We start from the raw sequence: 24,400 nt of genomic DNA, 5'->3' as shown, positions 1-24,400 counted from the left end.
AGGATGGCAGTAGTCTCCTCCGGTTATTACATGTCCTGACAATGTTGATGAATTGTGGTGTTGGTGTTGTGGTGGAGCTTCCAGCTCAGAGCTGATGGTATCCCAGGCTCTCCATCCCCAGGGATCATGGAATCACTGTTGATTCTCCCAAACCTACCACAGACTAAAGGTTGAGCATGGTTTATCTCTGTGGAATCAGGGGTTTACTGGACGGAGAGAATATTCTTTCCCCCCACCATACAATATCATAGCATACACACCTGCAACAAGAACAGGATCCTGGTGATTAACCTGCCAATACAATGCTCATAGATGGTTCAAGAAACTGAATCAAAATAATTCCCCTTTCATCAGGCGCAGTTCGAGCAAATCACATAAGATATCCTTGGTGAATACATTGCCATCTTTGAATCAGCAGATATTGTGTAATCATTTATTTTCTCAGGGTAAGAGCATCTGCCGGTCAGTCTGCAGGGCTGCCAGACAGATTGAGCTTAACTGTGCTTGCAAAGCCAGGCCGATGTCCATCATTATCCCTCAAATACACCCTCCACAGCCCAGCTGCCAAAGTAATCGAGTGCAATTGCAATTACCTGCTATGACAGAGGGGACCGCAGGGTAATAGTAAAGTTTGAAATTGAGATAAAGTGTCTCCAGTGATTAATTGGAGACAATGGTTTCCGGGGTTTGTCAAACACAAGGAGTTGTTGAATGGAGAGCAGAAACTTTTCAGACACGCCCCCCACATCACAGATATGGGTTGAATCCATCATCATTCTATAGCTCACTTCCACCTCCCAGTTCAGACCCAGCCATATGCAAATCACTCTTGACCCTGTTCCTCATGGGTTGGTCCAGCCCGAATTGCCAAGCCAGGTCTTCCCTGGGTCAGAAATAAGCATCCTGGAATCGGTTTTGGGGTAACACCCCTTATCACTCAGGCTAGCTTAATTCCAGTGGCAAAGTGAGCATGGGACCCACGTCTGGGCATACCCTACCAACTTAGGGTGAACAAAGCTAACACTAGGAGATAATGGACGGAAAACTGAAACTTTTCAGACACTCACCTCCAGTCACAGAACTGGGTTGAATCCATCATTGTTCTTTAGCTCACTTCACCACCCCAGTTCATACCCAGCTGTAGGCAAATCAATCTTGACCATGTTCCTCTTGTGAACAGACCAGACCAAACTGTCAAGCAAGGTCTTCCCTGGACTGGAAACAAGCATACTGGGACCGTTTTTTGGGTAACACCACTCACAGCCAGGCTAGCTTGAATCCAGTGGCAAAGTGAGTAAGGACCCACATCTGGGCATACCCTACCAACTTAGGGTGAACCAAGCAAACACGGGGAGATGATGTTTGGAGCGCTGAAAATTTACAGACACTCACCCCCGATCACAGATCTGGGTTGAATCCATGATCGTTCTTTAGCTCACTTTGCACCCCAGTTCAGACCCAGGCGTATGCAAATCAGTCTTGACCCTGTTCCTCATGGGGACAATCCAGCCCAAACTACCAAGCCAGGTCTTCCCTGGACCAGAAACAAGCACCCTGGAACCTGTTTTGGGATAACACCCCTCAGAAGCCAGGCTAGCTTGAATCTAATGACAAAGAGGAGTAAGGTACCCAAGTCTGGTCATAACCTGCCAGCTTAGGTGGAACTAAGCAAACACCCCAGTTCAGACCCAGCTGTATGCAAATCAGTCTTGACCCTCCTCCTCTTTGTCACCAGCACTTACTTGACAACACCGGCTCTTATAACAGTCTACCACATGGATGGCGCTGTCTGTCATCTTTCGAGATACCAGCCCCCAAACCCTTCTTATAGCTTTGGGGGCCTGGAATAGTCTGAATTGTCACACTGGTAGGTGTATGATGGTTAGAAGGGCTGGCAGGAGCAATGGTTTGTGCAAGCTGCAGTGGCCTCCTGACAAGGGCTTTGACACTTATTTATTCATAATTTACCACTGGTCATGTCTCCGTCAAGTTCTGAATGGAGGCCTTTCTCCTTTAGCCCGCACATTTCTAAAGAAAAAGGAAGATTGCTACGCTAATCTTTAACTGAGGGTTATATTGACCTTTACACGTAAACTGTATTCAATGCTCAAATAGTCTATCATATAGTCTATCTCATGTCATTCAATAACAGTTTATATTTTTACCTGTGTTTGAACATTCTTAGAGACTCTTTTCTTGCAACACACCCACAGCTTGCAGTGGAGTTCCTTAATAGGTTTGTTTGATACATAAAACTCTCTTTCTTTGATAATATTACTTGGAAGCTTGACCTTTCACATTTTTCAACTTGGAAGAATCTATCTTTGTGTAAAAACTACGACTCTAGAAGTGGTCTTTTCCAGAAACAAGGTTTTGTTAAATTAGTTTTTCTATACAAAACAGAACTTTATAGTACCTCGCTTGACTGTTTCATTACATTTCACAGTTTTTGATCCTTGTTTTAAGTTTAAGTTATTGGCTTTATTGTGAAATTATAATGATTTCAAGAAACACAACAGGGAAATTAGGGTCAAAGGGATATTTTACAGACCAGCCTCAGTTCCAATCCCCAATTTTACTTAACAACAATAACCAAGAGAACTAGGGGTCCAATAGAAAACAAGCCGCTAAATGCTATAGATATCCACAAACAGAGTTAAGAAAAGTAAAGTCAAGAAAACTGGAGAGGTGAGAGGGCCAAAGATCAATGAGCAAGGCTTGGATTCCCATCAATTGTCAGAGTGATCAAAATTATCATCTGGTTATCCAGCAGTATGGATGATATGAGTCCTGATCATGGAGCCAACCTTCCAACAAAGGGATTTGCTCAATGGAATCTACTGAAGGACCCCAGGGAAAAGCGAACCAGACTATGCAGTATTTGCAGTCTGTGATCACATGGAGAAAAGCAGTGCAAACCAAAACAAAAGTGTGTGATATTAAAATTTAGTCATGAGGAGAAAATACAGACTTTATTTGAGTTATCACCTCACACTTCAATCTAAAAAAAGAACAGTGCAAGGAGCAGTATTAACAAATAACTGCAAGATTTGATAAGGCCAACATGTTTCAGCCAATACGGTTAGAGTGCCCTAGGCTTTCGCCAGGACATCTCTTCTTAACATTTGCTATTGCTTCAATCACTCTCAAAAGAAAGTGAAAAAATCAAAATAATATAAGGTTGGAATAAATACAACTACTGTAACATATCCTCCGCGTCAAGCGATGCAGATGGCATCCGTCTTGATTGGGGACTGTACCTTACCTCACCTGGACCTAGCTCAGGTTAAAGAAGCCATGTTCTGTCCGACATTACCTCCGGCGTATACTGAGTCAAGGAGGAGGCTTTTCTTAACTCTGTGGATATCTATAGCACTTGGCGGCTTGTTTTCTTTTGGACCCCCAGTAATCTTGGTTAATGTTGTTAAATCATAATGATTGACACATTTTCTCACTCATAATATTTGTTGTAGGATGGGTTATTGGTAGGGGTAAGTATGCACCTACCACTAGCAATAAGATCACCCACGAAATATAAGGTCCAGAAAAGGTTTCAGTACATATGCCCTGGTTCAACACTTGGTTGCTAGTTGTGAGCAAGCATGTTTAACTCAGGAGACAGGTACATAAAGAATGGAAAGAAATCAATACATGAAATAAGTAAGGCACAACACAAAATAAAAATCTCACACCAATTTATAAAAATAGGAAATAGGTATCTTTAAAATGACACCAAAATGACAAAAATCATACATAGGGAATTGGAGATATGAATTTTGTAAGATTAACCATTTTATAGTGCTTAAAAATATGTATCATCAACTTGGGACATTTGGTCAAGCTTGACTGAGACAAAGTCAAATTTTGAGGCCGACTGCGGTGGAGCCCTGGTTGGATACACTAAGCTGAAGGCCCTGGTCAAAAGGTTACCTTCGGACTTAGACACATGTCTGGAGGATTTTTCTCCTGACTTCATTTGGTCCCCTCCAGCAGGCGGAATTCCAAGTCTGGAGCTTCGTAGCTTTCAGTGGGAAGAACCTGAAATCCACGCTGGGTTTGCTTTTGAAGGTAGTTAACTCCTGATGTCAGGCAGGTCCATTTGTGTAACTTTTTTCAGAAGTTTCTCCAAACTTCTAGAACTTCTTCCTGAAGTTCCTCTTAAGGCTTGAAAGTGTCCAAAACACTAATCCATGTATTCAGAATTTCTGAGATGGTCCTTGGAAATTTGGAACTACAATTTCCATAATTTACCGTGGCAAACCCTTAGAAGTCCACTGGATGCACTACAGGTTGGGAACATCATGAGGAACATGATGCAGGGAAGCTCTGTTAACCTCTTGATTTCAGGGAGGCCACTACTTAATCCTTTTTGCGTCAAGGCACAGGCTGTAGTTCCAAGTGTGAAACAGGACCAGTCCTCCAGGAAGCAATCCTGTGTGATAAAGACCAGGGTTCCAACAGGGTAGTCCTTCTTCTTGTAGGTTATGTTAGTAAATCAAAGTTGCTATGCAGTTATCACCTATTTAATAAAGGATCGGTTGCAACACGCAGGGGGGCACCGCTGTCCAATGAGGTGCCGGGTGCCATCCAAAAGCATGACATTGTCTTCCAAAGTGTGGTATAATCTTTTCCCACAAAACACTGCACTTCAAAATTCAAAATGGAGATTTTCTCTCCTTTGGAGTAAGAGCTGGGTAAACCAATCAACTAGTGTGGCTCATTTCCGTTAGCACTCCCCTCCTGAATATTCAATTTTCAGGCCTACCATATGGCTTGGGTTACTGGAAGAGGGGGCAGGCGTGGCTGGCATTCCTTAGTGTCCTGCTCTCTTTGAAGCCCAGTTTGACTTTCCCAGCCCTCAACTGGCTAACCTTTATGTGGCCATTTATCACCTCAGCAAAGCAGCCTGGCTAAGCCTGTTAAGGCTGACCAATCAAGATAGGCTGCTTGAAGGCTGGATTTTGGCTCACAAAAAAGAAAGTCCTATAGTTTATTTTCTGTACTAGTTATACTAAAGTCAACAGTGGCAACTTGTTGGATTTATCATTGCCAATCGTTTATTCTTTGAATCACATTTTCAGCCTCTCCCTAGCAATATTTATAAATAAATTACATATTCTAATGGTAACATATAGAGATAATAATCTACAATGGGGAAAATTACATTTGCAGTTTTCCCCTCACCAGAGCTTTTAAAACATATTTTATATTGCCCTTGCTTATATTTACATGGCACCCACCCCTGGGCCACCCAGGGGAGATGTTAGGGGTGACCTATTTGTAAAAATAAGGTAGATTACCACTTTGGTAGAACATTTACCACCAAAGTTGAATTGCATGAAATTTACTTTTAAATACAGTCTTCAAAGCAGGACTGCCCTTAGTGCAGGACATCTACTGGGCCTTTAAACCTCTGTACCCTATTATATACTAGGAACTTATAGGTAGTTGAATCCTCCCTGCCCTATGCAGAGGACTTGCAAGGTCTTACATTGCTAATTGCAATTTTACCTAATTACCATATACCTTTTTCATCAGAGCACTGCTTCTGGACCTGGTTAGCAGAGCCCAGGGCACAGTCATAATCTGTTACCACCAGTATCAGTCAAAAAATGGTGGTGAACAGGCTCAAAAAGGATTTCTTTCTCACAATATTGGTCTAAAAATATGGATTTCATAATTCCTACATTAATTATGGAATTTTAATATGCTTACCCAATATACATTCATCTTTAAATTAATCAGATATTAAGAACACCTGATTTTGCCAAAGTGTGTTTAAAATGCTTCCGATTTTTCTTGGAAATCGATAAATTATGAGGATTGTTTTTATGAAAAATGCCTGTTTATAATTTACAAACTGATTACCAGATTGTGCAATCTCGGCAACCTTTTATTATCTTTACATTAGATTGTATTTCCAAAACATTATGCAGCATTTTGAGTCAGTTTTGTAAGATTACCGTTGTTACATTCGAGAAAACTCTTGCAGCTACGATCTGGAAGCCGAATATATTTGAATGAAATATTAAGTGACAGCGTGATAAAGGGTAGAGATGTTTCCTTGTTTCATAGAAATGCCTTATTAGATGTTACAGTAAGTGCCGACAGTCCACTATCCTAGTTGTGCTATCAACACCTACATCAAAGAGAAATCACATTGAATCATCTATTCTGTAACGTGATACACTCTGGGACATGTTAATGAATATTCAAATTGATAAAAATTCATAACTGATAAATGCATACATCCTTTCTTTTGAACTAATGATTCCTCTTAATCTAAAAATACCATATTACAATTAACAATTTCTATTGCTCTTGAAGACACGCACAGATATTTTTCATTTCAAATACAAAAATGATTGTATAAGAGAGATATCATAGGTAGGTTTAATCTGTTCTGTCATCTTATAAGATACGGTTCAGTTTGTGTTTTTTCACTACAGCAACCACTTCTCTGAAATCCTAGGCAGGATAGTTTTGCGCAAGAATACTCAAAGAAAATGGAAGCATTTGAATCTAGCAAATCTGAAAGAAATTATAGAGTAAGTAATGTGACAGAGATAAAAATAAAGGGATACTCCACATTCCCTCTTCCAGAAAGAGGGCAAAGCATAATACAATATGACTTAATTAATTAATCGCCCAGTTCGTTGCCACTGGTATTTTTAGATTACTTCTGCAATTAGTCTTTTTGTGAGTAGAGACTCATACTTGACTAAAAGTTGGTTTTACACTTGTAAAAACTTGTAAGTTTGTTGACAACCAAAAATACTCTTGATATTGGTATTAAAACTTTTTTCCGACCCATTTCTACCCGATGAATGAAGGATTTACTTCTGTCAAGTGTGGGAGTAAATGAATTTTAAGAATGAGTATAATCAGTGAACAATCACTAAATTGATGATGTTGTTGGAGAAAACATGTCTTTATGTGGAACTTTTCTGTCCTCATACATAAAAAAGGAAAAAAAACAAATAACAACTAGTATTATTTTGAAGTACCAAACCTGTAAAATGCATAGGAATGTTAGAAGCTGGACATGCACAGCTAAAAATAAAAGTGGGGATGAGTCATTTTGCACACTAGGTTTCAAAATGTCAGTTTCATAGGTGGGAGTAGATATCTCAGTCTTGCTGTAGTCTACAGTTTTCAGAAGAGAAGGACAAACAAAACATATTAGTCATACCTATGGTTATGTGTTCTGTGAGTGATGTTGATGGTACAGGTATTTATTAATTATCAAACCAGTATTACTCTAAATAAGTATTTAGTTCGTTGGAACACTTTTTGTCAATTCTAATGGGATTTCAAATGGTGAGAAATTGCCAACTTGGTATTAATTGCATTGATTGTTATCTTTTTATTTCAATGTTGTGAAATCCAACACAAGTATGGCTGGTAAATTTGCTGGGGATAAATGAACAGACACCTTGCTGTATGTTTTACTAAGGATGGTGGTAAATATATTACAAAGAAATCACAGCCACGGTAGGGGGTGTTTATAATTATTACCACTAGACTGACAATAAAAAGTTCTCACAGCAGCCCCAAGTGAAAGAACACTATTAAAATGTTGCTTTAGCCTGATTGCACCAAGCTTTAATGCTAAGGTCTTCTTGGGCTAGTCCGGAAAAACACAGGGGTATATTCACAAGAACGTGTGATAACTACCGCAAGAGTAGCATAATGCAACTTTGATCATCGCGGCCCATCGCGGGAAAATAACCCTGTGTAAACGTGGAATTCTCAACAAGGCCGTAGCATGGGATAGACACCAGACAACGTCTGTGTGAAAATCAACGCCACGCTCCAAATATGCGAAACGCAAACACAAAAAAATGCGATGAGGCCAACCACGGTACAAAAAGTAGCGAAAAGTGGCCACAAGCCTGCAAATCCCACACGTCTGGTGGGACAATGCACCATAAAAACCCTGGTAAAAATACTTAGCAACATAGATGCACCCTGACCCAGCGCAGAGCCCAACTCAAACCCCACAAACCCCACAGAATACCAGCAAGGAACAACGGGGTAGGGGAAGGCCAAGGAGAAGAGGGACAGGAAGACCGGGTGCAGACCGCAGGAAAACAAGACCAGCATCACGGAAGTGACAGAACACTAACAGCAACTGACCCACAAGCAAAGGAATCCAGCACACACCAAACAGACACAATGTACACCGCCATACAGTCTGTATTCAAACTAGCACAATGTGCCAACATATATGCCAACACAAAGGCAACACACACCTCCCCTTTACATCGCAGAAGGGCACACAACACCTGCAGCAGAGCAGATAATACAACGCATTAGTGATGCCGGAGAAATTGATGCCCTACAACAGCCCATGGATATCCCACGCAACACCCCACCAGGACCCGGACAGCCAAGATACCCAGAAGAGAACACTGAGCCTGCAACAGACCACACAGCAGGAAGCACCCACCGGCACAGCTGGCTCATAACACTTCTCCCACCCACACATGGCACCCCAATGGCATGTGTCAGCACGCCAAAAGGAAGTGGCCTAACAGGAGTTGGAGGGGACCGAACCCATGGAATGTGAACCAGTACACATACATAGGGGTCTATCACCCTACAGGGCCCACCCACACCCCACAAAGGAGATTCATGCTGCCATTGAGACACATGCTGATGCAGATGCACAGCACAGAACCACGCCTACGGGCGAGCAATTAGTAGTCACACACCGATGTTGGCTGTGCGTGCGATGGCCCTGGCCACTCCCCTAACGAATAGAGGGGGTGACGACAAAGCTACATGTCCAACCGGCTGCCTCCGGTGACATATCTGCATCTGTGGTACACGCAACAATGTAAAGTTGTAGGACCCAGGGACCACATGCATACTACAAGACCACAGGGACACACGTAGAGATCATGTTGAACTGGCTAAAGGCACGTGCGCCCGGCCCCTTTATTGCCAGGGCCACATGTACAGTGACGCCTGTGCTGGATGTGTGTGGAATGAGTGTAAGCCAACCCGCACGGAATGTCTGGTGTTGGAAACCACCTGGACATTGGACACCAGTACAAGGCAAACAGAAAACACATGCAATACAGAGTCAACTGATGAGCAACATGGAGTGATCCAGATAAAGTCCAGAGGACAGCCAACATGCAAACAGAAGTGTCCGTGAGTTGCAGTGCACTGGGCTGTGGACATTAGAGATGAGCGCGCTCAGGTGGAGAAAAAGTCTTGGTTTGTCTCCCTTCAATATATTGCAGATGGAGTGGGGTGTGTCAGACCTGCTTAATCTTCACCATCAACGTCTCAGGGCCCCCACACTGTCTGAGGTGACATACCTGCGCAACTGCTCCACAGCATAAAACACAACCAGCTACGGACAATGACCCGCGGTGCACTGAGCCACTGGCACCTGGAGTGCTAATCAGGGTAACAGGCCGATGATGGCATTCACGACAGGCCTGAGCAACAAAGAAGTCTGTCTGGACCACCGCTTCAACTCTGGCAGATGGTATTTGGAGGTGGTCCTTGTGGTGGTGGCGTGTGCCTCCTGCGGTGAAGCTTTGTCCGAGCCGGTCTGACTCGCTTTGGTGTGTGAGCTCTGATGGGACGCATTTGGGCCCAGAGGCTGCGTACAGTGCAAGGACACAGAGTCATGGCATTAATGAGTCCAAGGCGCATGCTTCAGGGACCAGCCTATGGCCCCGGAGAAGGGGTCCAAGACTTGACCAGCACAGAGTTCGTGGCCCCGGATGCACCGCGGTCGGCACAGGCACCCAGCCACGGGAGGATGACTTGTGGTGCAGTCAGATGGGCCAGGCGACCTGAGCGGGTAATCATCATTGTCCAAGGTGTATGTTTCGGAGTGTTTCGTGGAACAGTGGAAGGTGTCCTCCAGGGCAAGACACAGAAAGGTTTAATTTTATCAGTAAGCAGCACCTCCGTAACAATGCTCCTTTTCTCTCAGCCAAGTAGCAAGGCGACATCGTCTTAGGCCTCTCCTTGCATGCAATGGTGTGTCATCTGCCTTTGCATAATCTATGTTCAGTTCCAAATATGTAGCCTATTAGAGCACAGCCTAGGCCGAGAGCAGTGTAGGACTGAGGCAGTGGACAGCAGGGGCCAATTTACCGAGTGTCGTCGGCATACGTTGGTGGCCACACTGGCCTGCGTAGTTCAGGTTCAGTAGCACCACATGTTCGGTCACCTCCGTGGCTGTGACCCGGCTTTCTTCCGGACTGAGCCGCATCTTCCTCTTACTCCTCTTCGCCGACCACTGGTGTGGACTCTGCCATTTGTGAATCGTAACTAGGTGCTGGATGTGAGACCTACTGGTCCGCAAGGTTGTCCTGGTCCCTCATCCATGGTTCGCCTGATGGCGTTGAACAGGGTTTGTAGCAGCACGGCTCACCGGATTGCGTTGGACAGGGTTTGTGGGAGCACGGCTCATTGGATGGTATTGGACAGGGTTTGTGGCACCACGGCTCGCCGGATGGCGTTGAAAGGGTTTGTGGCTGGGTGTGTCGCAGATGCGGGTATGGGACTATGCCTCACTGATCAAAGGGAGTTTGGTGCTTTGGCCGCTGTCTAGGATTTGGGGTCACTGCCATTCAGAAGCCAGGACACAGTCTTACTAATGGGCCCCACTGGGCTGCAGAGGTCGCCTGTAGGATATGTTAATGAGAAAGGAGTAATGTGGGCCAACGTCAGGGGGACAGGCTGGCCGGGTCGCGGGCCTCGAGCTTGGAGCTTACACTGGCACGTGGTGGGCCCTCCATGACACACCCTGGTGTTGGATGCTGATCAGTGTAGCCTGGCTGCGTAGGGTCAGCCCTGATGGGTTTGTGATCCAGCGGGCCGGAGTATGGCAGGCGCACAGGATCTCAGGCAACTCCGCTAACGATGATGGCATCGGCCTCGTGGCGGGTGGGAGGCACCGCCCTGGCAGAGATGGGCTTTTCGGAAGAGGACAACGCCCAGGGCTATGTGCTTTTATTTCACACCCCTAATCTGACCTGGCGTACACCAGCCCATCCCACTCTGCTCACGCTTACGTGTGGGGCATAACAGGCAACATTTCCGCAAGGACACCCAATGGCTGGGGTGACATGGTTGCATCCACTGTCCACTGCACTCCATTCACCAGAGGTCACCGTGGATATCGCTTTGTTCTGCATACTGCAGTTTGTTCTTCACTTCGCTGCAACTCTTGGCATTGTGTACTTTCCCAATCATGGTTCTACTGCATCCTTCTCATTTGCCTGAATACCAACTCTCCCAACATTCGTCTATTGTGTGGCTGAGGTGCCATGCCCTAGATTGGTCATGTTCACTGCTTGCCCAGGTTACCATTGTGAGTTGTTCTATCGTGTCTGGTGGGTGGGCATGTTTTTGTGCATCTTGGTTGTGGACTTGTGATGTGTGCATTGCCAGAGTTGTGGATTGAATGGTTGTTGAGTTGAGGTGAGTGAGGTGTTAATTGGGAAGTTGGCAAATGGGCTGTTCACTTCCCTTTGTGCCATCCTGGGATGACTGGTTGCTGTTGGACTGTCGGAGGGAGAAGGGATGACTCACACTGGTTGTGTATTTAGAGGCGACATTGGTGAAGGTCCAACGGTGTTCAGAAGGTGCCTGCACCTTGATGTGTGGTGTGTACTTCCTGTTGCACAGATTGTGTGCTGTGTCACCAGAGGGCACTAGTGGGACAGGTGAGCAGTAGATTGCCCCCTACACCTGCGTGCATCTGGCTGTGGTGTGTGGTATTTGGTTGGTCTCCAGCGCTTACTGCGCATTGTGTTGGCTGTACGGGGACTGGGGTGCCAGGATGATTGGGATGACAAGGACAGGCGTGGGGGTCTTGGATGTGGCTGGCTGTGAGACTCCGCTGACTCTGGCGGATGTTGTTTGGGGTGTGCCAGGGACCAACAGGTGTAGCACAGCCAGCAGCTTGGTGTGGGGTGGGATGTTGGTTGTCCACTGTGTTGGTGCCGTAGGCCTGTTAGGCAATGATGGCCAGGATGCGTGGGATGGTTGCCCCATTGAGCCTGTAGTGGACAGTGACATTGTCAGATGTTGTGCCTGTGAGGCAGGTGCATGTCCTGGGGGGCCGCTGTAATTGTCTGCGCAGACCCTGTGATGGTGAGGGGGGTGCCGGGTGGGTGTTGTGGTCCTCTTGAGTGTCCGTGCTGCATGTTCAGTTGCTCCATGGCATCTGCTGCCCTTCCGATGATGCCCTGGGCAGGGCTCCCTATTGTGGTGCAGGCTGCTGTCCGACTTTACACCAGGTCAGAGCAGGTGTATAATTCCTACTGCTACCACGCCCTATTGCGTGTTTTGTGTTCTTATTGCATATCTGTCTGGTCGCTGTGAATGTTGAGGTGTGGTGTTGTCGCGGGTTATGTCACGGGAACGCCTTCTCAGCATCTCATTAGCCATAGTTGCGGCGGTTCTCTGTGGCAATGTTGTTTGGGGCTGCTATCATGGGAAAAGTGGTGCTGTGGGCTGTTAGAACCAGCTTGTAAATGGTGGGGTCAATTTATCATGACTTTGGCTGCGATAAATTGCAGTTAATTCCGCAACAGCTCCTTGTAAATATGCCCCTAAGTAGTGGGTGCCATCTAAGTTTGCTACTGCTTGCCTGCTTACAGATATATAGCTGTAATAGAAAGACACTTAAGGCAAAGCATCGAGTCCTTTGCTCTTTTTGAAATGCAGCCTGAACATTTCCTTTATTTTTTTAAAGTAGACCTTTTAAAAATACCTCACAAGCTATTATTATTTGAAATGATTTTTTAAAAAAGCAGATATATTTGATATGTTCTTTTCACATTTACACATTTATATCTGTGATTAAAGTTAGTTTATTGGTGGCTTTAATAAAAGCAAACACTCAATCACGGGGTGCTTAAGATCACACTTAAAAAAACACAGCATCCAAATAAAGATCCCTGCACAGTAAATTACATTTATATTCCATGACCTACTTTTAATGTATCGCAACGAATATTAACCTGATTTCTGACTATATATGGATATATAGGATGATGGTATAGATTGTCCAGCTTTTTCAAGTAATCTTTGCATATTTTAATGTGTGTTTTGTTGTAGGGCTATAATAAGGGAATACATAGGAATGTACAAACAGTGCCTAATTGGCGCAAGTGTCTTGTATGTACTTCTCGACACAAGGCCCCTCTCTTTTCATTGCTCCATCCCCTCCCCACACAGTGAAATTGCTCTTCAAGTTGACAAGTATGAATTATAAAATCCTCTGTAATGTAGTCATTCGCGGGTCTACTCCAAGGGTGGGATCTTCAGGCAAATGGTTCAAGGATGGCTTCAACAGAGCTTGTTATATCACCTGGGTCCTCCCGCCAGTTTTTACTTCCCATTATCAAATTCCTCACTAATCTGCACAGAAGAAGTGTGTGCTGATTTTAATAACAGCAACGTAGAGAGTGGTGGAACTCTTGGTTCATATGAGCCAGTAACAGCCGTAGGTAGGGGAAATTGGTGGGGCAGCCCAGGGGGAATAAATATAAAAACAAACAAAACGTACCTGCAGTGTAACATTCACCGCCCCGTCGACTCTTCAGGTTCGATGCTCACACAGGCTCCCAGACTCCCCTGCACCAATTCAGATGCTACTCTCATGCTGGTATTTACCAGCATGAGAGAAGCATAGGGATTGGGCGGTGCAGGCTGGTTCCACCCTCCTACTGGGACTGTGAGTCTATGCTCTGAGCCTGCTATCGCCATGCAATAGCCTGGAGATATCCAAGTGCGCATGTCGGTTTGGCCGGCTGTGGAAAGCCGGTCAAAGCACATGCATCCTGGCAGTGCGTTCCCTGAGCCCACCACTCCTCCTGCTCCCGATGGCCTTGCCCTCAAGACTCTGTTGCGCTAGTAAATGAAAAAGATAATAAAACAGTTTTGTAAGTGCTTTATTATCATTTTATTTTGCATAAGTCTGCTGTTTCCAGCAGTGGGGGGGATGCCACCCGCCATATGGGAGGAGCTGCCCCTGATATGAACTCACTCATGTTAGAAAACTGAAGCACGGTACTGAACATGAGCGAAGCATCGGGCTAGTCATCATCGATACTGTATATCAGTTTTGATTTTCTTGGTTCTGCATTCAAAAAAACATATATTTTTAATTTGCCTTACCGATGGGTACTCGAATGATAATACCTGAACAAAACAATATTTACAGACTGCTTACACCACTGCCCGTTAACATGGACTACCATTGCAGAGGAAGAGCAAATTCACACCTGCCCACATCCAAATGCAATCCTCGGTAATTCTGAGGCAAAACTAAGAACAGTGTCAAATCCTATAGGGAATATTACAATAGAATTTGACACTAGTGTGAACTTTTTTCATCCAATGATTAAAATAAAAAAAGTACCCGCTCCTTAATTAGAACAGGCATGCCCCATTTCCACCAGCGCTTGATATTCGGTTCTTGTTTGTAGGTCATGTGGAGAATGTTTTTTTACGGCTTCTATGTATTATTACTCCGGATAGTTGTTCCCTTTTAATGGTCTTTGCCATTAAGGTTGTTTGGCATTAGTCAGACGTGACTGCAAATAGATTTTACAATTGGTCCCGAGCAGCGGGAGACGTGTGCTGTTGCAGACTGACATTGTTCCAAGCAATCCATCCGAGCGGGCGCTCCCCCACTAAAGGCGCTTGCACTCTGCTTGCATGATTATGGGCCTATTTTAAAACTCATTTGTGATACAACATCTGTTCATTCAGATATTACAGTAAAGCTGTTCTTGACACTCATTAAACTTGTAACATTACATGTGCTTTACTGCTTCTGCTGAAACACAGAGCGGCGGCGCAGCTAACCTCTGTGCCAATTCGACAGCAAACCACTCACTCTTCCTTTCACGTACAAAAGCAGTTTCCTGAAAACTTTTTTGGAAGGCACCCCCAGACTTCAGGCAACGGTTGCATGCACCCCAACTTGGAATCCTGGTTCACAGTGACGAACTCAGGAACTGTATTTCATTGCTGAAAAGGTGCAACAGCAGAAAACTGTTGTCACATTGGATGCTTCTCTGGGGGGTTGTCGCAGAAGCTCGACGGTCTCTGCTGTAGCAACATGCGTTTTGTGCTCATTCCCAAATGCAGGTGAAAGCTGCAGGTGCAGTATTCCACCTGGTTTTCACCTCTGTGGGGCTATCTGTCTGAATCAACTGTTGTTTTGAATGTTTGACTTTCTTTCTCACTCACTGCCATCGCCGCGCTACCTGTGGGAGGCTAAACCGCCTCCATCTTAGGGCCTCAAGGAGAGTCCCAGGTCATAGGTAAATACGGTCAGGTGCTCAGCACACACTGCACAGTTTGATTGAAGTAGTAAAGTTGCGACGTGTGATGTTGTTTTTCCTCATTATTGGAATAACAGTGCATTACAGCACAGTAAAAATATGTGCCATTACCACCACGCATTCTGGTGACATATATGTGAAAAATGTGCAAATATGTGCGTTAAAAGTGATGCATTATTTTTAACTTGCAACATTTTAAATCTCGCACTAAAACATTGCTGACTTTAAAGCGTTTTACCTCATGAATTAGAATTGGGTTATATTGAGACCCTGTGTGGTAACTTACATATGGTGTGTCGTTGAAGGGAATTTTACTGTGTGTCTCAGCTGAAGATAGAAAAGTATAGAAACAAATGTTGTTGTCTCGAGATAAGTATTTTTCCATTATTCCGTATTGAAAGGACTTAAATGTTACAAAGATAGTCGACATGTACGCGGGACACTCAAATACAGGGAGAAGTGGAGACTAAGGCCATCATTAGGATGGCGGGCGGATAGCCCCGGCCGGACGGCGGTAGTCACCGCCGGCAAAGCGGGGGCAATCCACCCGCCATCCCCGTAGCAAAGACCCCCCACCATATCACAATGGCTGGGGGGTCCGCGGCGGACGGAAAGACCGTCTGCCGCTTTTCCCCCCGGTCGGCATGCGGCCCTCCTGACCTTTACATGCGATGTGCTGATGTTTACTCGACTCAGCAATAACATGAAAAAAAAAGTTAAATATACAGCAAACACTTATTTAAAGGTTAATTGCAGTTAGGGAAATGAAGTAATGAGGCCATTAACTTTAAGAACACCTTCATTTTTAAAGAAAGCCACTAGATATACATGCTTTGCTTCCCCTGTACCCATTTTACACTCCCCGCTGGTATCAGTGCAGCCCTCGGTCACACCAAAGACCAAACATTGCGGCCCCCGAAAAATGTTTGTGAGTACCCATGCTCCAGTCTATTGCATTACGTAATCTACCCTGGTTTGGGCATTTTAGAAATGCCCTTAAAATCTTTCTTAACAATCATTTACTTTGATTGCAAGCCTTTAAGTTTAGCACCAAGAAACCATGATTGGTGAAGAATGTGCTGTTTGAATAAACCTGACAGGTTGAGTGATCATCACACTGAATTTAAAAACTTTTATCTGAGACATTCTTTACCATCACAATTCAAGGTGGGATCTCTCCTTTAGGTTCTTTATGGTGAAGAAAGCCGCCCAATCACTCTCCTTCCTTCAATTGCACATACTGAGTTGCTTCTTTTTCCTTCTTTTTGCACATTTCCTCTCTTCAACCTATAGCTATTTGAGGAAAGTTGGCTTTATACCTATTTCTACTCAAGTTCAACCACCATGGTGCATCAAGATTATAAAGTGAAAAATCATAAAAAGTTGGTTGTAGTTATATTTCGCTCTTGTTTTTTTTCTGTAAGAAGGTTGCCATTGTGCTGATTGCCTGTGTATACTTCCTTCAGGGACCATTCAGTCGCGGCAGTCCTTCTCTGATACTCAGTTACTGTGCTCTAAACCCGGAACAATCCCCAAATATGAACGAACCAGACGTAAAACAGCGAACTCTCCAGACCTCGACTGTCAGGCAGAAGCCTATTTGCTTCGTGTGCCTCTTTTATTCGCCTTCGAACTCTTTCCTGAGTCTGGCCGGCCCTGAGAAGGGAGGGAGGCAGCCGTACACAGGAGACTGACATAGACGAAACAACACAAACATGGTTTCAGTAAAATTGGTATTTTGGCAAGGACGTTCATTCGCGAATTTTCTTTTTCAAAGAGGGCGCGCTGCAGATTTCAGGACAAAGCAGGTTTAATTCGTCCTGAGCACTCTCTGGATTCCTTTCTAATCACGCCACAACCCTCTCTGCTGCAGGATGAGGAGCAGCGCCCCCGCCTGTGTCCTCTCCAAGTGGCTCTTTGTCAGACAGCAGGATGTGCATTGTTTAGTGCACGCCTGGTATTTGCACAGAGGCAGCTACAAAAGAACGCATCCCGCGCCCCCTTTGAGCCTTTCAAGAAGCAAGGGCCAGAAACACCACTCTTGTTTCCAATTGAGATGAAAATCAACAAGCTTTTACTGTTGTTTTTCACCAGGAAAGAAAACCGTTTACCTTAGATTGTGGCAGGAAAGTGTCGGAAAATATATCACCTTTGCTTTTAATATACACAGACATGTTTGCTGTGGTACAAGGAATATTTTAAATTTAGATTTTTAAATGAATAAGCACCTTTGAATAAAGAAGATTTTTGTTTTCATGTGCCCCCCCTGTAAAATGTTGAGTGATTTAAACTAACCTTGGCAAACAGAGACTCGAGTGCACACTCACAAACGGACCGTATCAAGAAGTTAAATGTGTCAATCAGCGATGCATAGTCGGTCTAGAATTCGGTCTTTCATTTAGGCATTTTCAGAATGCTTCTTTAGGTTAAGCGCCAAGAAACCATGACTGGTAAACACTGAGCTGTAAAAATATACTTCATTGATTGATTGATATTAATATTGAATCTACGAACTTCAGTGTTGCAGACATTCTTTTCCATCAGTATTGAATGGGGTGGCGCTCCTTCATGCTCTTTATGGCAGAGGAAGGGCCCCAATCACTGTGCTTCCTCCTCTTCCACAGCCTGAGTTGCTTCTTTTTCATTCTTTTTGTGCACCAGCACATTCTAAAGGGTTTGCACTGCGGAGTGCCCTACACTGAGCTTGCCGTCCCCACCAAGCGAACACACGCCTGCAAGAATTGTAAACTCTGGATAGCTAAGAAAGCATACTTCACTTTACACCTCACCATTTACCACCTATTAGGCCACTTAGTTTGGATATAAACCAGAGAACCCTACACACACCCATTGAGCAGTGGCGGTTGAAACAGGTAAGAGCGGTAGGGCAGTGGCGGGGCAGTGGCGGGGCAGGGCGGGGGAAGTCAACAGATGACAGGATAGGCAAAATTAAATTAAAAAATAAATAAAACCACTTACTTTGCGCTCGCCACATCGCCAATTCGGTAAGTGGTTTTATTATTTTCATTTAATTTTACATATGTCAATGCCTGTCGACCCCTTCCCACCCTCACCCACCTCACCACTCTTACCTGTGCGGACCGCCACTGTCATTGAGACAGATCACTGAATCATTTAGGGGATGGGTGCAATCCAGGTTGGCATGTAGCCTTAGTGATAACCCCAGCAATTCTTCTGAGGGTTCCGATAAATGCTGTGATTGAGTGGTGAGCGAGACCACCATGGTTGGCCGCTAATAATGCAACCAGACTGTGCATGCCAGCACAATTTCATGGAGCACTGTATATATTGAAAAAACACCTTTTTTTGCTCTGCCGTGAGTGCAGAAAAAATTCCCAAGTGCACGCCAGAGTGCAATTAATCACTATGTCAGAGAGTCAATGAGGTAAGAATGAAACATATATTACACAAATGAACAAGCACAGCAAGGATAATGCCGCATATGAGACCAACATTTGAAAACAATTTAATGATAATAATATACTTAAACTTAATTGGGAAAGCAGGGGTTTAAAGTGCACAGATCTGAATTGGCATAGTTTCAATGCTATCCCTTAAAATCAGTTCTAAAATAATGCCAAATCTTTGCCCTCAACCACTTTGTTATACTTTTCATGGATGCAACAAAAGCTTGGGAAATGCTCTGTAGATCCAGTTACTAAGGCCCTAAAGTAAATCCAAGAGTATCTATCAGTCATCTTGTCATAGTCATGAAGTGAACATGGGGCCACCCTCACGTTGCAGAACAACAGCTGATCTGGAAAGAAGGCACACAAAGCAGGTTGCAAGAAAAATAGCCAACAGCCTTATAGAGTGTTTTTTCACATACTTCACACGATTGGTAATCCATGGGTAAATCACCCAAAGTAACTAGTAGTAATAGTAGTAGTAGAAAACAAGTTTATTTAGACAATTGTCCATAAAACAATCTTAAAATACATTTGACAATCAAACTCAATAAATGAGCCTTGTCTTGACTCCCCTGTATGTCCCATACAATTTATCATTAAAACTCTGTTTGACAGTCAGTAAAAACCGAGAAATTCCAGCTGCCACATCTAGATAAAAACATTTCTGATAACAGCTCCACAGCTTTCATCCCATGGACAATATCGTATTTAAAAAACAAGGGTCTTTAAATACATAATCTAATTTGCGAGATAAAAGACACAGTCCATAAGTATATGCAGTAAGGAGCATTTAACATTCAAGGGGCAGTGGCAGGGACCATGGTTATCATGAACCCTGGCCCAATATGGGCAGGATGAGTAAATTGGATTACATCCTACCATGACCCTTAACATTTCCTGTCGCAGTCCTATATCTGGTAACTGTAGCAGAAAGGGAAAAACAGTGATGTGGCCTAAAGTAGTGATTGAAAAGCTAATAGATGGTTTCTTGCTCAGGTAGAATAGATCATTATTTTCAGACACCAAGCCTGCAGACTCTTTCAATGCATACTTCCAAGGGAAAGGGGACCAGGAAGTAATTGTACCTGGTAACTAGTACTGTTATGTCCTTAAAGTTTCTGAACCGCACTAGAATGGAATAAAAGTGTGCAAAAAAACTTTAACTGGGAATTTCTGCCCCTAAACCCTTGGTACTGCCTTCGCAAGGTGATATTTGCTTTATTGGTGGTAAAACATGCCTTATTAAAATAGAGTTCTATTAAATAGAACCAGCAAAAAATGCAGAATGCTCCCGTAATGAATGCCTAGACACTGACAAGGCCCTGTGCCACATAGACACTTTTGAAGTCGGCATATGAAAATGGAAAAGAGAAAATAATGAGACCTTTCCTGATATATTCCAATCTAATCTCTCCTTTGTTTTCAACCACTAAATATCACATGTTTTATACAAAATGATAATGGCTTAGACTGATACATCAAATCTAGACTTAATTAGGACTGGGCGTAAATCATGTAATTCCATGTAGAGTAATCAAGTGGAATTACCTAAGAATTTAGCGAGATTACATTTTAATTACATGAGAAGAGTAATTCTGTATTTGGTGATATTTTGTGCTCATAAATGTCCCCATGCATTCAAAATGATTGTGCGGATGCATTTTGCGGGAAACATCCTTTACAACGCAACTTTTACCACGCAGTGCCTTTACGACGCAACTTTTACAACGCAAACCATTACAACGCATTGCGCTGGGGGGTGCTCTAGGATAGGGAATAAGTTTAATTTACTATCCAACACCTTCCCTACTGTCCGCGGGGACTGGAGTTGGAATAGTAAATTAAACTATTCACTATCCAGCACCCCAAAGCGCTATGCGTTGTAAAGGTTTTCGTTGTAAAAACCGCGTTGTAAAGGCATGCGTGGTAAAAGCATGCGTTGTAATGTCATACATCCGCATTTTGCACTAAGAAATAGCTCTCAGTCCAACAGAACATGAATAGCGAGTGTGTGCAGCTGCTCGTGCTCGCTTGGTGTAAGATTTTTCTCCAATTTACTACTGTCATTTAGCACTAAGTGCAAAATGCAGAAACAATGATGCATTCTGCACCAAGAAACAGTGCTAAATGCTGCACAAAATAAATAAAGGGTGTGAGCATAAATGTACTTTTTCTAGTATTTATTCCACCAAATTACTCTTAGTTATGCAAGCAGAAGTAATTACATATTATCAGTAATTCTCCATCAAAAAGTATTACAGAATTACTCAGATTACTACTGTGTGATTGAAATTCTGCCTAGGCCTGAACTTAATCCTTAGACTGCGTACTCTTTAGAAAGCAACCCACTGTTCTATTCTTGATGTTTGTAGGGAGCTATTCCATTTACATCGGATTTCAGTAGTGTGAGTACAGTGTTGGGTGGTTCATTTGTTAAGGCCCTAGGTCAGGGGTATCTTCTGCAGTTGCCCAGATACATGATTCAACTTTCAAGCATGGCTGTAATAGTTAACCCTTTAGTGACATGAGACGTTGCACCGCCTAATTTGTTTAACATATTGCCAGATACAGCATCTTTCCTGCAGTTATTACTTTAGTGAAATGGTGATGTTCTCATGGAGCCTTCTGAATGCCTAATATATATTTGTTAACTTCAAAAATGACATGGATGCCTTCACTAGAGATGATTTAACTATTACCTTCCAATGAGTAGGTCATGGAAGAGAAGGAATGTGATGGGCTTGGCAGTAATGTTTTTGTTCTAAGCGGACGTTAAATAATTGGTACAGCAACATGGCGTTCCACACCACAGGGAATTTGCCTGACCATTTTAGACATAGCCCACATTTTTGGGTCTCTGGATGTCTATGCTCTGTCTTTCCTTTTTTCAACCACAATATTGAACATTTTTTTCTACTGGACAGATAGGGAAGAATGGGAAATATTTGCAATTGTGTGAGTCTAACTGTGGCTTTTAAGTTGTGGCGAAAAACGAAGGCTAATCAATCTGTCTATGTTTTTATCAGTCTAGTTTAGTATTGTTGACTGAGCTGATATAATATGGTTCCAAGCATTCCCAAGGCATTGACTTCATGTTATTTATTGACAAAGCCTACCAGAGACCCAAATATTCTCCTCGTGAATGATATACATTACATTATCTCATTTGGTTACTATGGGCCGAGTCGCCAAGGACATCAATGGGAACTAAACATATGACATTATTGAGTCAAAGGACATTTTTTTCATCAGTCACTAAAAAACAAAAACATGTGGAGCATTCATGTTTACTGTAAGCTTTCACCTTCATTTTCTTCATCTTTATTATGTTCCTGGCTCTCATGTGTTGGATGCTTTTCAAAGGTACCCACTTGTTGCAATGAATACTGGCATCTCATGCAGCTTTGCTCAGAACAGGGAACCCATTGTCTTTCTATCAGCTGCAGAGAGAGGCTTCGTGTACGAATGTATGGGTCGTCTTATGAAAGATTCTATCTTCCTTTCTTTGTGCCCTCCTTCCTTTGTTCTGAAGGACTCTGAAACAAAGGTATCTCAGTTCTCGTGTGGCAGAACTCCAGTTCTGTTTGGATTCTCTGTGTAGGTGCAGTTGATACCACAGATTGTGAGCCCATCGTGCTAAAAATACTCCAGTGAAAAGCAGCATTAGGAAGAAAATGGCTTCTGAGATTGTTTGTGTCATTTCTTGGCTGCCACTGTTATTCATTCTTTGTTTTCATTGAGCCACATTGCTAGGGAATGATTATTAATAATGTTAATTATAAAGATGAAATCAGCCATATGTTCAATGCTTCCTTTTGTTCTCGTGATATCCATGAGCAATGGTCTTGTGTGAATAAAATGTGTATTTCTCCAAATTTATAAGTAGCACGGTGCATTACTCATAATTATCCCGAAGCAGCATACGACCAAGAATGCCAGCAGTTGATGCAATTAAGAGTAAATGCAAGTTTTATTAAAGAATTGACTTTTTAAAATCTGCATCAATTAGCTTATTCGGTTCTTTCTCGTCATACAAAGGTTTCGTCTCCATATTTCACTAATGAAAAAGTTTAAATGCAGCCATTTATCAAGTTATAGGAATGGGATGCTTGCTATAGAATTATGTATTGTTGATTCCACAGGTAATTTGTAAACCCAACTGTTGTAACTGTTCTGAGAATACAGTACAGTGCGAACATTTTTCACTTTAATTGAACTCAGAGCAGTTAAGATTAGGGAAATGCACAGCCTTGGTAATCAGCGCTTTGCCGTGTGTGCCTGAGATGTGCCCAGTGTACAACAATAAGTATTTTCCTTTTTTTTCAGACAGACAATTTCCCAGCAGAGCCCAATTACATGGGCAGCAGGCAGCAGTTTGTTCAAAGGTAAGGCCTATTAAAAAGCATCCTTCACATCTCCATTTACATATCTGTCAGCATTGCTTTGCCTGAAAGTATTCTTCATAACAGAGCCCATGTGCTGACGTTTTTCTGTTTACTATTTGTCTTTAATGTCTATCTCAGTAGCTCAACATTCAAGGACCCAGAGAGAGCGAGTCTGAGGGACAGTGGGCATGGGGACAGTGATCAGGCGGACAGTGACCAAGACACAAACAAGGGCTCCTGTTGTGACATGTCGGTTAGGGAGGCACTCAAGATGAAAGTAACCGCAACCAAAAGCCAACCATTGGAGCAAGGTGAGTGAGCGCCCGTTGCCCCCACAAAGAGCAGGCACACAGGCGTCCATTACAAGCCTAGGAGGCCGCCATGACAGTTATCATGGCTGCCAAATTCACTGATAGAGGTATGGAAAGGAACGGTAGTAAGCTCAGAGCAAAGCATGTTCACTGCTAATCGAAAGGGTGGGGGGAAGGGGTGGAAAATGTTTTAAATAACATTTTAGAAAGGTTAGCTGTATTGCTTTGTTCACTGCGGTTCACCCTGGCCATTCAGTCTTCGTCCTCAGTGATAAGAGCAATTAGCATATTCGTTTTAATTTTTTTTCTATGTAGGTTGGCAAAAAAAGGACTGTTACTAAAATGTCAGAAAATGGGCATTTCTTCAGATGATATTTCTTATCCAGAGCTGCATTGTTCCGTTTGTAATGCTAACTGCTGCATTAATAGCAATACCCAGACGTTAAGTGTCATATAATAGCACAATCAGATATCTAGGGTAATTGTTTCATTCTCACCCTGAAGAAAGAATCACAGATAAAGTGACTGTGATGCCGATAAAATTCAAGTCATAATGCTACAGTGGGAGCACTCTGTATGCAGAGGCTCCGATAAATATGTTTATTTTCTCAGATTGTTTTCTCAAAATCTATGTCCAATTCATTCGTTGAAGGCAGTTTTGTTTGGGCTAATTATTATGTCTTTCACAGCAAATGAAAGTAGACGTTTTCCAACAGTGCTGATGCGACCGAATTGTAGCGGCATTGTCTGGACGTGCAGGAGCGTTTCTGATAGGCGTCCAGAAAAACGCTTTATATCTTAATTTCCATTTAGCTTCTGAATTCCCGCCAGTAGACAGCATTGGAAAGGGGTTTCTAATGTTATTCATAGACACGTTTCTCCGGGAGTTCAGTTTTGAAAAAGTAAAGTAAATAAGGACACTTTACAAAACACGA

General features: G+C 43.3%; 1 protein-coding gene across 5 annotated transcripts in view; it reads left to right on the top strand.

The window, feature by feature from the left end:
* Nucleotides 1-24,400, top strand: part of PCDH17 (protocadherin 17) — a 195,541-nt gene that overhangs the window by 58,741 nt on the left and 112,400 nt on the right. For 4 of the 5 annotated variants that reach the window (XM_086934910.1, XM_086934908.1, XM_086934912.1 and 1 more), the window contains exons 2-3: nucleotides 23,096-23,154; nucleotides 23,293-23,465. In XM_086934910.1, coding sequence (XP_086791036.1) covers nucleotides 23,096-23,154; nucleotides 23,293-23,465 — 232 coding nt within the window. The remainder of the gene's footprint in view (nucleotides 1-23,095; nucleotides 23,155-23,292; nucleotides 23,466-24,400) is intronic. The other variant, XM_086934909.1, reaches the window with a different exon arrangement.

The sequence above is a fragment of the Lissotriton vulgaris genome, chromosome 8, assembly GCF_964263255.1.
Source record: "Lissotriton vulgaris chromosome 8, aLisVul1.2, whole genome shotgun sequence".
Lineage (NCBI taxonomy): Eukaryota > Metazoa > Chordata > Amphibia > Caudata > Salamandridae > Lissotriton > Lissotriton vulgaris.
The sequence above is the reverse complement of the archived record's forward strand: the minus strand, read 5'-3'. Positions and strand labels throughout refer to the sequence as shown.